This window comes from Drosophila yakuba, chromosome 3L, assembly GCF_016746365.2.
Source record: "Drosophila yakuba strain Tai18E2 chromosome 3L, Prin_Dyak_Tai18E2_2.1, whole genome shotgun sequence".
In the NCBI taxonomy this organism is placed as follows: Eukaryota; Metazoa; Arthropoda; class Insecta; order Diptera; family Drosophilidae; genus Drosophila; species Drosophila yakuba.
This window is the reverse complement of record NC_052529.2, coordinates 14,484,743-14,497,977: the sequence shown is the minus strand read 5'-3', so window position 1 is coordinate 14,497,977 and position 13,235 is coordinate 14,484,743. Positions and strand designations below refer to the sequence as shown.

Here is a 13,235-nt window from a genome sequence, read left to right as displayed (position 1 = left end):
CTCCAAAATCTTCTGTCCCTCTGCCACATGCGCCCAAGTTGACACGCCCACAAATTATGCGTCATCGGGGGCGGAAGTTTTCCCAACTTGCCAAATAACATGCAGCGTTTTTTGGGCAACACCCACACGAAGTTGTGAGGAAATTCGGCTCGAGGAAGAGCTTAGTTTGAGTGGCACTCGTAAATGGAAATATAGCTTAGAAATATATAAACAGCCCCTTAGTTTAAACAATTGGTTAAATTGATTTTATATAATTGCCAAAAAGAAAAGCCACTCCAAAGTGCCATTAAAAAATGCTTTTACCTTAACACAACAAATGGATTTTCCAAATGGATTTCCAAAAGGCCCATTTCTTTAATTTAACTTCTTGCAAACACATTCCATCAACAAAAAGCAAATAAATTATTTAACTCGAGCCGCCGCGCCTTTCATGGTCAGTTAAAAAAGTAATTTCAATTTTTAGCGCTCATAAATTTCGTGGAGTCGGGTCATTAAAATCAGCCCAAAAACTAAAGTGGTTACACCCACCTAACCTCCCAAACTAAAAACCGCACCGCCCCCTCTTCTTCGCTGGAGTGTTGAAAACTAAAAGCCACAGAAAAGCTTTGAGAGCTTCGCCAGCGGTTGGCAGTTTTGAATTTTGCATAAATTAGATTTAACTCACAACTAACAAACTAAAAAAAAACTCGTTCAAAAATGGTATAAATTTGCATAAGGAAGCAACAACAATGGTTCGCTTTTTTTTGGAGGGTGTATCGTCCATTAGAATAACTAACTATTAACATAAACATTTAAGTCAGGTTGGACAGAGATTGCGGCATAAATTTTGCGGCAAATGTTTGCGGCGAAGTTTAATATTTGCTGTTTTTGACATCTGATGTTTATGACATGTGTTTTTTATGCATATCAATGATTAAATATTTGGTGCATATTTAACAACTATTAATAACATTGTAGATATCCAATATCCCACAATCTAAAAATAAAAAGCCAGCTGTCAAAACAGTCGAGCCAAAAAAGTTTGTCAGAAAGGGAAAATGCAGCAAAGGGTTCATTTTCGCTGGTTTTTTGATGCAGTCACCATGAGCTGTCATATTTGCTCATATCTTCTTCAGTCGCAACTATCGAAAAATGCGCCTCACTGAACTTTCAGTTTCTGGTTTTCGATTTCCTCTTTTTTTCGGGTTCTTCGCATCAGGTTTTGTAATTAAGAAAACGTCATCAAAGTCAACGACTAGACGATTATTTGCTCTTTCGGCAAACACACAATGTCATTTCCTCTTTTCGCTTTTCATTGGAAAACACATGTCAGGCAAAGAAGGATGAGACCGGGGAAAGCTCACTCATTGTCTCATCTCATCTAATGCGCTTAATGAAAAAGGTGTTGATTGTTGACAGTTGACGTGACACACAGAATCCCCCATTTCACATTTCTCAATTCTCATTTTCCGCACATAAGTTTACTTCTGCGCAAAATTCCTCTAACAATTTCACCTGTCGCACAAGTAAAACTTTTTGTGGGTGCAAAAATATTTGCTTTAGTTCGCGCAAATTGAAATAAAATGTGCTTGTTTATAATTTCGCTTGATACTTGAAATGAAAAGCCCCAAAGGTTTTCCCAGGTTAGTAAAAGTTGGACTGTCGCAGGAAATTGGTTGGGGAAAAAGTTAAGATTACTTTCCTCCAGTAACTTTAACTTGGCTTGAGGTTGACGTTCTCATACCAGATATTAAAATAATTTAACTTTATCTGAAAAATGTCCTGCAGACCATTTTATTTCTTAGATTATTCAGGTTACACTTTCAACATTTATGGCGTTCTACAAAAATTGCTATTTGAATATTCAAGTATTTTCATTACCTTTTCCATCAACCACATTTTCAATATTTTCCTTGACACATTTGTTTTCATTTCAATCAAGTAGGTCAGCACTTTATTTATTTAATACCGAGCCTTGCTGAATGTCACAACAAAATCCATAAAAATTAGAAGCATTTCAAGCTCAAAGCCAAACATTCATCGTTCGACAAATATTTGTTGATATGTATTTTTCTATCCTGCTCATCTAGACCAAAGGATAAACTGAAATTTTCTAATGCTCTCGTATGCATTTTTTTTTGCTGTTTTCATTTTTATTGACATATTTCTAGTGCAATTTTTTATCCCCCACACACACACATATATGGAGGGAAAGAGAAAGTTTATTAAAAGCAACAAAAAGTGCAAACAAACATAACCCACATTTCATGGGGAATTTATTGAGATGTATTGAGCACTATTCGCATTCTCACATAAACAGGGGGAAATAGCAAACGCAAGAGGAAGCCAAATAAAAAGCCATTCAAATATTTAATGTGTGTGCGCCAGAGGAAGAACATTTGCCAGGGTTTATGAAGGCTCATTTGGGTTAACTTTTAAAAGACAACCGAAAATGGGTAAAATACTTCACACAAAGCTACTTGTATTGATGTCCCAAAGTGCACGAAATAGACTTCTTCTCTGCCAAAGCTTGTAAAGCAATATTAAAATTCATGAATAAATTAAGTTTTTAGCAGTGAAGTAGTAGAGCAAAAATATAAATTTTCCCACCTCTAAGTGCACTAAAAATACATTAGTAGAAAATCCAATCAATTCCAATTAAATGATCTTCATGCATCGGAATCAATCAGAGAATTCCATAAAATAAACTGATGTAATGGAATGGGCATATTCCCATCATCATCATCGGCAAAATGTTGCACTTGACTAAATAACAAAACATAGGAGCGAAATTTGCATGAACTGAAACTGATAAATGCGTGGAAAATGCAAAAATCCGACGAATGAAAATGAAAATGAGATGGAAAGCACTCAGAGAACATAATAATAATCGTAAAAAGTAAGTAGAATGAGCTCCCAAATGAAAGTCTTCTGCGTTGGCCCTGGAAAAACAATTTCGGAATTTGCATATAATTTGTTGTTGTTTTGCTATTATGAGTTGCACTGATATGCCACGCCCACGAAGGACGGCCATATCTGGCACTGACAATGGGCGACAAATTATATGCAATGGCAAAAATTTATCACACACACGGAGGGAAAAGATTGGGAGCGGAGGAGATGCCATGCAAAACATGTCCCCATATGAGTGACAATGTTCTCAGGGGGTGAATCTCACCCCCAACCTCCCAAAAAAGAGGTCCTTTATTTCTCTGGGGCTGATAGATGTAGCGCAACTATATGATGGGTGTGTGTGTGTGTGAGCCAGTCAGTCAGTCAGAACCTCTCCAGTTTTGATGGATGTGCTTTTCGGGTCGCCTATCCTTCATATACTCGCATACATACATTTTGTTTCCTCCGCCTGATTGCTCGGGAATTATAAGCACGGCTATCATATTCATTTTTTGTTTCTCCTGTTGATTAGTGCCTGTCATGTGCTCGGGCCAGAGCACCTAAATTGATTTTTTATTCAAATTTTGTCAGTTTTTTTACTTGATGGATATGAGCAAGAGCAAACAAAGCGTATAAAAAGCGAACACATTTTCCGATGGAGGCAAAAGCCTGACGACTAACAAGTCGATTTCCATATGTGAAAGTGATGGAGGAAACGGAGTGGGGCATTGGCAGAGAGCATCCCTCACAATTCCTTTCACATGATGAATAGTTCCAGGGAGATGAGATAATTAGACAAGTCAATTGATTGATTTATTGTCATAGGACATACTCAAGCGAAGCGAGATAAGTGGAGTTGGAAAAAAGGAATGCTGTACTTGCTGTATTTCAGTTAATTTAATAATAACAAAAACAATTAAAAGGATAAATTGTTTTTAAATATTTGTTTAGACTATTGGGGTCACAAATTTATCCTAACACATGCGAGACTGGAAATTATTATAGCAATAAGCCTCATCCGACTGATTTGACTTCACTTGATTTATTCTGTCTAACCTTATCTGCAAACAGGCGTAAATTATGTGCAGGCAATTTTCCGTTCCACATTTCTGTCACATTTATTCTGACCCCCCAACCATGTTGACCTATAACCTTTAACTCTTTAAATTCACATTCCATCTCCACCTCCTTGCTCCGAGACTGGCAAGGTATATACATAGTACAATGCGAAAACTATTTCCAATATTAGTTCAGAGCTGATCCATCCCGAAGGCATTCGAATATAGTCGAATCAAAAGGAGCAGAGCACATGGTATGCCCAGGACATTCCGAAATATCAAAGGGCAATTCTAATAATATTTGAAATTTACTTTTGTTCTGCCATTTGTCCTCCCACAGCCGCATTCACACATGCCACATGCCAAGGCGCGCAGAGGAGCCTTCGTGGCCCTTTATTCCCCTATATGGTTGGGTATATTCGACATGCCAACAATATCCCAACCCCATTGAAGGTATCCTGCCTTGCCAAGAAGGCCTTGGGGCTTTTGATGGTTGGGTGGGTGTAGGTGGGCGTCCTTGATAGGATGGCTTCTGCATATGTTTTGCCAAGTTTATTGAAAAATATGCGCTGACAGGTAATATGTCAATGCGTGGGATTTGCTAAAGTGCCAACGCCTTCGTCCTGCCATCCTATCCTGCCTTCTATGTACTTCCCCCTTTCCCCAGAATAATAGACCTGCTGAAGGAGCGGAGTTCACTCGTTTGGCCTCCGTAGAAGATGTTTACTTTCAGCTCTAAAGAAAATATGGCAGCACTCAGGCACTCAGGGTAAGCAAAAATGGCAGGGGAACCAATAACGAACAATATAGTTAGGAGCACTTCGAGATACTGAAACTATTTTTGTCGAATTTGTCATACTTAAACCATACGCAAGTGACATAGACCACCTAACCAAACTTTAAACGATTTTTTTGAGTTTAATACTACTATTTAAAGTTGTTAATCCTAGTTTACTTGTAATTCTTGGTACAATTAAAGTAGTAAACACTTACCGTAAACAAGCAGCTGGCAACGCAGACCGCTGCCCAGGATCCAACCCAGTATCGAAGAACAGTCCTTTCTCTCTCCGGGAAGAACATGGCATGACATGGGGCTCCGCAGTCATGGAGATCCTGCAAAGGAACAATGAACAGAGGCGAGTAAGTAAATTGTGAAGTGATGCGGGAAAGAGTGGGGGCAGGGCCTTCAAAGGAGGAAATTCATTTGCAGGCAAAGATTAATTAATATGGCTTAAATTAAATGTTGCTAAAATTGGATTGAGAGTTGTAATTAAAGTGGATTACCGGAGAAGGCTTACACAGAAAGCAAACAAATTAATGTACGCAGTTATGCATTGAAAGCTTAAGTAACAGACGGATTGATGAATAAAATACCTAAATCCTATTATAAATGACTAATTAATAATCTGCCATCTCAGATATGCATTGTACATGTTTATACAATTCTATAACATACCTCACAGTTCAGATTCAGATTTTCAGCTATGTTCTGGTTATTAATAGAAGAGATAGAACTAAAAACACATTAAAATTTGGTAATATCTGGAGAGGTCAAATTAGCATATATTTGGGAACACAATTTCAAAACAATGCATTCGGGGTGACTACACAAATCTTATCGGAGTCCCAAACAAAGTAACAACCCCCATTTTAAAAAATCTCATCGGGTTGACAACTCTGCGCATCCAAGTCCAAACTCCGGACTCAAACAATAACTGCACTTTAATGAGATTTCCCGGTACAGAGATCCGAACTCAATCTATACCCCAACTCAACCTTGAACTCAAAAAAGTGGAGGCGAAATCAACCCCCGCAGAAACAATTGCATTACGAAGTGTGGCAACAATGCAAACGCACTCACACACAAGAAGACTTAAGGGCATAAACAGTACCACCTCTTTAAGATGAATTTTTCGCAGTCGGCATTGGAAATGCACATACAGGTTTTATGACTTTAACTATTGCTTCTAACATCTGTATTAGTGTTTCAATGAAACTGAAGATATTGTTCCAAAATAACTCAAAGATCATTTGGCTTCTGTTCGCGATAGGCACTATTGACTGTTCCCGACATCAGACAGTCCAAGGCAATTCCCCAGCGCGGGACAGATGGAATGAAGTTCGGAGTTCTGGCGCATTGTAAACCACAAGAGATTTGAATTTTAGATAGCATAACACGCACGCACATAACACACTCAAACAAAAACCCCGAGGGCGGCAAAAAGTAAAGAAAGGGGCAGGGACTGAAGTGGTACGAAAAAATATTGTTGCATGGCTTCGCCGCAAAGAGTCTCTCAAAGTGAGCTCAAAAATCGGCTTGGAGATGAAGGAGAGCTGCGGACTGCAGTGAAACTCTCTGTCCCCCTTTCTCACACTATAAAACATACATCACACTGAAAAAAAGGCGCTCCAATTAAAAACAAATTTGATCTGGGAAATCATTATTATAAACATACGTTTAAACTGAACTTACAATTAAGTTGTAGTCAATGCATATTTTTAAATGAAAAAGCTGTAAGATATTATACAAAAATATGGTTGTATATATTCATTTTAAAATTGGGTAAATATTTGTGAAGAGTGAATCTACTACATATGATATGATGATAAACAGGTTGAATGCTAAATTGCAGCAAATATATTTTCCAGTGCAAACCCCTTTTCTAAACATAGCAAAACAGAGAAATACGGATCCAAAGCTCTGCTGCAGTCGTCAGCTTCTCTGTCAAAGAGCAAATTCCCCCGAAAGTGTTGAGTGTCCCTGTCCCAGCGACTGTCTCTGTCTCTGTCCCTGTATCTGTCTCTGTCTCCGACTCTGTCTGTGCTTTATTTCAAATTCCCATTAAAAATTTAAAATCCTCCCCCCGAACACAGCAGCCCCTCTGGCTTTTCAACGTTTTTGGCAATCATCGTTAGGTTAGCGGCGCAAATTGCGTTTTTCTGCTGCTTTTGGGGAGCACCGAAAAGGGAGAGATTTTTAGGGGGGGGCATCGATGGTGGCGATAAGCAAGTGCAGACAGAGAGAGATGGAGCGCACAGAACTGTTGACTGGGGCAATATTTACGCATATTTGGGGCGCATAAGGATACGGATCCGCAACAATAACATAAAGCACCAGATCCGCGGGTTCTTGAGGGAAATGGTGGGACTCTGCTAAATTGCCTTCAGTTTGTCTGTCCAGCCATATTTATCTGAAATTATTCTCCGAGCTTTAAGCCACTTTAAGCCAGGAAAGCGATGAAAATTTAAATTTTAATGAACTAATTTTGAGGGATTCGAATTGGCCAGCGGTAGAAAATGAGACTTATTTTAAGGGCTGAAAAGGGCGGAAATGGCAAACGAAGCTAGATTAAACATTTCAGCGACCTTTTTGCAGAAGAACTTAAGTGCTGTCTTTATTAAAAAAAAATGTTGTGATTTAATTAAAAACATTTTCTGTTTTTGTTGTTTTTTCTTTCTTTGAAAAAAGTATAAATAAAAATAAAAATATAATTTAAAAATATTTCTAAATCCCTAGTTAAATACTGGGGCTAAATTCATCTGCGCAAAATTTCATGTTCTTCTCACCCAATACTCGTAATAGGCCAATTATTCACAGCGCAAAAATATAATTAAATTGTTCATCTAATCTCGGAATCTTCTCTATATCGCCAAAACATTTATCAGGCTCGTTCCACTTAACATTTTATATCTTGGCTCTATCAGCAATCGCTTCCAGTCTCCCTGCCCGAAAGATCTATCCGCCGATCCATCGATCTATCTTTATTACCGAACCAAAATCAAACAGACTGCCTCTTCTACGGGTAATTGTAGCCCCCGCTCCTATTTTCTTGTACCTCTGCGAATAAAGTCCCCCTTGAGCAAGCGGCAACAACAACTAGTTGCAACATTGACCACAACAAAAGGAGTCGGGCGACTTGCATTGTTAGTCCCTTCTATATATACATACATATATTTTTTGGTCAGGGTCCCAGGCCGTGGTCCCATTGTCTTGCGATTTTTATGAGGCATGTATAAATAATTGCGCCCAAAGGCCGCCGACATAAGTTTTCATGCCGGCCGCGTGAGCATCCGACCATCAGCAGCAGCTAAAAGCTGTGGAAACAGTAAAACAAGAACCGGACAGCGACTAAACTGCCCTGCAAGAGTCACTATAGTGACTATAGTCTTATAGTCCGACTTATCCGCCCACCTCCTCCTTGAATTCCACATTTTGCCATGCACACAGAAAATAAAAAGTGGGTACAAAACAATTTAATACTCTCGCACATTGAATTTCTTTTATGTAAGTAAGCGATTAAAAGTCTTGAAATCAACTCACAATATCTCGATACTTTAGTAAAAAATGTTTGATACATATATTGAATGTATAATATCTTATGTTTTTCCGCACTTTCTAGTATACTCCTTAACCCAATCGTGCTAAGCTGTTTAAGATACTCTGTTCTTTGTGTTGGCTAAAAGTGGCAACTACAACAGCGAAACAATATAGAAATGTTCGTTGTAATTGTTTTTTTTTTGCGCCAAAGGCAACAAATAAAGCACAAGAAATAAGAGGTTGGCATGGAATTAAGAATGGGCAAGGGTTTGCGAGTCCCCGAGTCCGAGAGCAGGAGAGCCAGAGCCAGAGCCATAAACCAAGTTTTGCCAACATTTAAGGAGTTTTTAATTTATTATAGATAAATTTTATGCCGTCGCGAGTTATGTGGTGCTAAAGGGTCTGTGGGGATGGAGTTTGGACAGAGCTAAGGGAATCTTCCAGCTGGCCTTCACTTCGTGTTTTAGTTGGGGGCGTGTTGATGATGATGGTGGAAGCTGCAAATTATTACGATTCCAAGAGATGAGGCAACAGACGGACAGGCAAAGTCATCGCACAGGGAACAGTGGACCACAAATTTTGCAATAACAAAATACAGAATAGCAAATAAAGTACATAACAAATATTAATTTACCTTATTTACTAGAATTTTATTTTAAGGAATATAGGACTGCTTTAAAGTCGTTTACAACATTGAAATACAATTATAATTAATTTACTGCAAACAATGCAACAATTCTTAGAAATTGTTATTTATCCTTAATTCTCAACTACTTTGTCAAACTTTTCTCCCTTTTTCTTCCTGCCCTCCCATAGGTTGCCACCGATGTCCTGTTCAAATCTATTTTCATGCCACTGTGCGGCCAGAGTTGGAAAACTTTTTTCAGAAGGTGCCTCAGATCAGAGTTTTGTTTCCAGACTTCCACAACCTCCATCCTTCTCCTGACATCGATTCCCCTTCTAGGAGTTTTCAGTCAACCCTCGAACAGCGTTAATGATGACTCTGGCCATATAGACGGGACATGTTAGCCTGTGTGCACATTTCGGGGGTGTTGCTGACGTTGTTAAAGTCAAAATAGACAGAGCAACAGACAGCAGGAAAGAGAGCAAACAGACAAGAAAATGAGACGGAGGGTTTCGATGTCCTGGGGGTGGATTCGAACAGGATTCGAACAGGATTGGAACAGGAAGATATAGGCAGGAACGGCTGTGAACTGTTGGTCCTTCGCCTTACTGTTTGTATTCTTGCAAGCCAAACAGGCTGAAAAACCCAAGCAGACGGACAGGAACAACAATTTGAATTCAATAAGGAAGCGGCAAAAAGAAGAAGCCAAGCACGTTTCCCACTCAGGTCAAGAGTTCAAATGCTCAGAAATACCCAGAATTATATTAAAGAGGAGCCAGGAGTCAAAAAGTCAGACACGAAATATCCCAAAAGGAAATAAAAAGCGAGTCACACATTTTACTTTGCTGACCGCAACACAAAAGAAGCCGCCGAAAAAATGCCTGCTCATAATTTATTAATATTATTGGTTGGAGGTCAGCCAAGTTGCCCCCGCAAGAACAACTCGCATACCCCCTCACAAATTACACATGTCGACACTTTATTAAAAGGCAGGAGAAAAAAGGGTTTAAAGGACTTTGATTCGATATTGGAGGATTTTCAGCTCAACATTTTTTGGGGCTTGCGGTCTGCCAAAAAAATGAAACCGATCCGGAGGCTATAAAATGTCGACCCATCCATATGTTGGCTGCTTTTATGGAAAGAGGAAGGACCGGGCATTTTAGGAACCGGAGGCCCAACAACTTTTGGCGCGATTTCCTCCTTTTTACCCATTTGGGTTAACGCCTCCTCTTTGTTGTTGTCGGAGCTGCCGAGCTGCGTTTAACCCTTTCAGGGCCAAACTAAGGGCACAAAGAGACAAACAGAAATGGCTGTTAAGGTCTACACTTGACTACATGCAAATTATGCCCAAAGCGAAGGCACAAAAGAGAAACCCGAGTAAAAGGAGGCGTGGTCGATGGGCTGAAGGACGACTGAGGTGGGTTAACTGGCAGCGGCATCTCCAGCTCCTTAAAGCCTGTGGCAGACTGCGTCCACCCCTTGATTACAGCCCATGTAATTTTAATGGATATTTATAATGAGCATCTGTTTTGAATTTTTACTTATTTTCGTTCCTCTTCCATTTTCCCGCCCGAAAAGGTGACACAGCACAAGGTCCAAGGCCCGGGGACATGTGAATTGTTGTCGGGTCATTTGTAGGAGTCGGAGTTGGGTTAAGGTACGTGCAGGCACAAAAGCGGCATCACATGCAAGGTGTTAAGCTGGGGGAATTTTTTTTTTTCGCGTTGCGTCGCTCATATGAATATAATATTTATAAAGGACCACAGGTGGGTAGCCCCCTCCGCAATTACCCTCACCTCCCTCCAAACCTACGCAATTAGCTTTCGAAAAAAAGGGTTCTGCACATGAATTAGGGCTGTCGAGGTGAGTGGTTGTCCGCCATGACTTTTCACTAATTACTTAAAATATTCATCATTACATTAAAATGTATTAAAGGTTGTCATTGCTCGCGAAAATAAGTGTGGCACATTACCCTTTATGACAGTTAAACATTATCATTAATTTCTATATTGCTGTTATTTCCAGATCGTTAGGTTGTTTATTAATGTTCACTGTAACTCTAACCAAACGCAATATAATCATATCTGTGATCAAACCGAATCTAGTAAAATATATGTGCATCTATATTTGCTTGTATTATTGGGTTCTGTACCTAAACAATTTAACAAACATTCCATCTATCATATTAATCCCATTTCGCTGCAGGCAAAGACATATTTTAGCCCCCGTTATCATCTGCGATATACAATCCCAGTCAAGTTTCTCTCCCCCTCGAGAATACAAATCCCAGTTAATGTCAACTAAATGCTTACAACTTAAAACCAACTTAAGCCCGAGTTAAAGCATTTCCCACACAAAACTTTTACGCATATACAAGGATATCCAACGCCCCCCGATTTGAGTATATAACAAATATTTATCGGCCATGCACATCACGTAGTTCCGAGTGGAGTGCAGAGTATGGGAAAGCGGATTGCTGGATTGCTGGCGGAAAATGGAGAGGGGACATGACAACGTGACACTGACACTCATTGACCAGCTGACGGCCTCAAATACACGTTAACCATGCTAACCGATATATACTCGTATATGTACATGTTTAATGTGTGGAATGGGGGCGGCTGGGCGTGGCTGATCTGCAGACACATCATTCAGCATCATGGGGCATTAAGTCAAATGCAAATTGAAGCATTTGTTGGGAAAACAGTTGCAAATATGCTGCCAGGAATGTTTGTGAGCTTGGAAAATGCAGAAAAGCTGGCAGACAAGAAAGTTGTCCATAGGATCTAGGTGGGGAGAAGAGAAACATGAACTATTTAAAATCGCTTAAATGCCTTTAATTTATAAACTTTAATACATTATCTAAAGCTTTTAATAAGTAATAAAGATTTATTCAACTTCCCAATTGACACAAATTCGTTGTAGTGCTTGGTGCTTTTAGGCACAGATGTGAATAATTTTCTAATTGCTAGAAAAGCTTATCAATAAATTTTGGCCAAAATGGTGGCTAACGGCTTCTGAAAAGTTCTTTGCTGCTAAAATTCAAGTGGGGCTAGCAGGTGCAGCCTGAGAGAGATAGACATAAGTGGGAAGAAAGAGAGGGCGAGCAGGAGAACATTCCCACTTTCTACCGAAACCTGTACCTGGCCAAGTATGACCGTCTCTTTCACCTCACCGCGCGCTATCTCTTTCTTGACATTGACATGCAGACAGCAGCAAACGCAGCAAATTTTTGGTTTGACATTTTGGCAGCCGTTTCAGCCGCTTCTTTCTAATTGCACAAGGGGCAAAAGTGCGGGCAAGACTCTGGAAAAACACTAAAGTGAAAGAGAGAGAGGTTAGGCACATCTTTGCATGCTGTCTCGACACGCTTCAGTTCGGTTTTCCCCCCACTTTCCACCGGCAATTTCCAGTCGGTGACTGCTGCATAATTTGACATATTAATTTTTAGTTGGTTGTCAAGCCTCTGAATGACAACAACTAATGAGCAGAGCAGGCAGAAAAGAAAAGGAAAACCATCGACTTTTCCCAACTCCCACTTTTCGTAGCCGTACTGAAAACCTCCTTTTAGACATATGCCCCCCTGTTGAGATGACTTTTTGTTCTCTAACCCAATGCACCGTCTCAGTTGGTGGCATTTTTCGCTGGGTTTTAATATACACATAGAGAAAATGTTTTCTCATTAAATTAAATTATCTTTTGTAAGTCAATGAATATAGTAAGAATATAGCAGGTAATCACATGAATAAATTAGAGAAATGCTAAGTAATTTGTTATGCCACACAAAAAATGTCATACTTTTTGTAAGTGTACATGTTATTCTATATTTAAGCGACTTCATCGGGTATTCTGTTTTGTCTTCGTTTTTCTGGCGTTGAGCCCCGACGGTTGGGGCATAATTTAATAAATTTATGAAATTTAATAGAGAGGAACGTGTTTGCTGGCCACAAATTTGTGGTAGCCCTGCTCTTGAAATTTATATGCCTGTAATATCCCAGGGCGATTCTGAGGGGAGGCATATAGCGGGGACCCTCTGTTAAAGTGGGCGTGACTGGTGCCGATGGAGGGGAGAGATGGGTGCAATATCTTGATGGCTTAGAAATATCTCAAAGAATTTGTCCATGAAATTGTGAAACATTTATCACACTTTTCAGATAATTTATTCAAACTTTTCGACTTTGATTTAACTGCTGTGGAATTTATGAATTGAGTTGATGCTTTTGTACAGAAAAATAAGCTAATGCCTAAAATATTTAATGCACTGCTTTCATTGCTTTTATCAGAATGATTAAGTAAAGCATTCGAAAAATAAAACGAACTTAGTTTTAATGAATGCATATCTACGTTTTATTATTATTTTATA

At 39.4% G+C, this 13,235-nt stretch overlaps 1 protein-coding gene across 1 annotated transcript in view; it reads right to left on the bottom strand.

Moving 5' to 3' along the window:
- LOC6534093 (frizzled) overlaps positions 1–13,235 on the bottom strand; it is a 90,998-nt gene that overhangs the window by 54,983 nt on the left and 22,780 nt on the right. Inside the window, exon 2 of the mRNA XM_002094743.3 lies at positions 4,923–5,042. Within this exon, the coding sequence (XP_002094779.3) occupies positions 4,923–5,042 (120 nt within the window). The remainder of the gene's footprint in view (positions 1–4,922; positions 5,043–13,235) is intronic.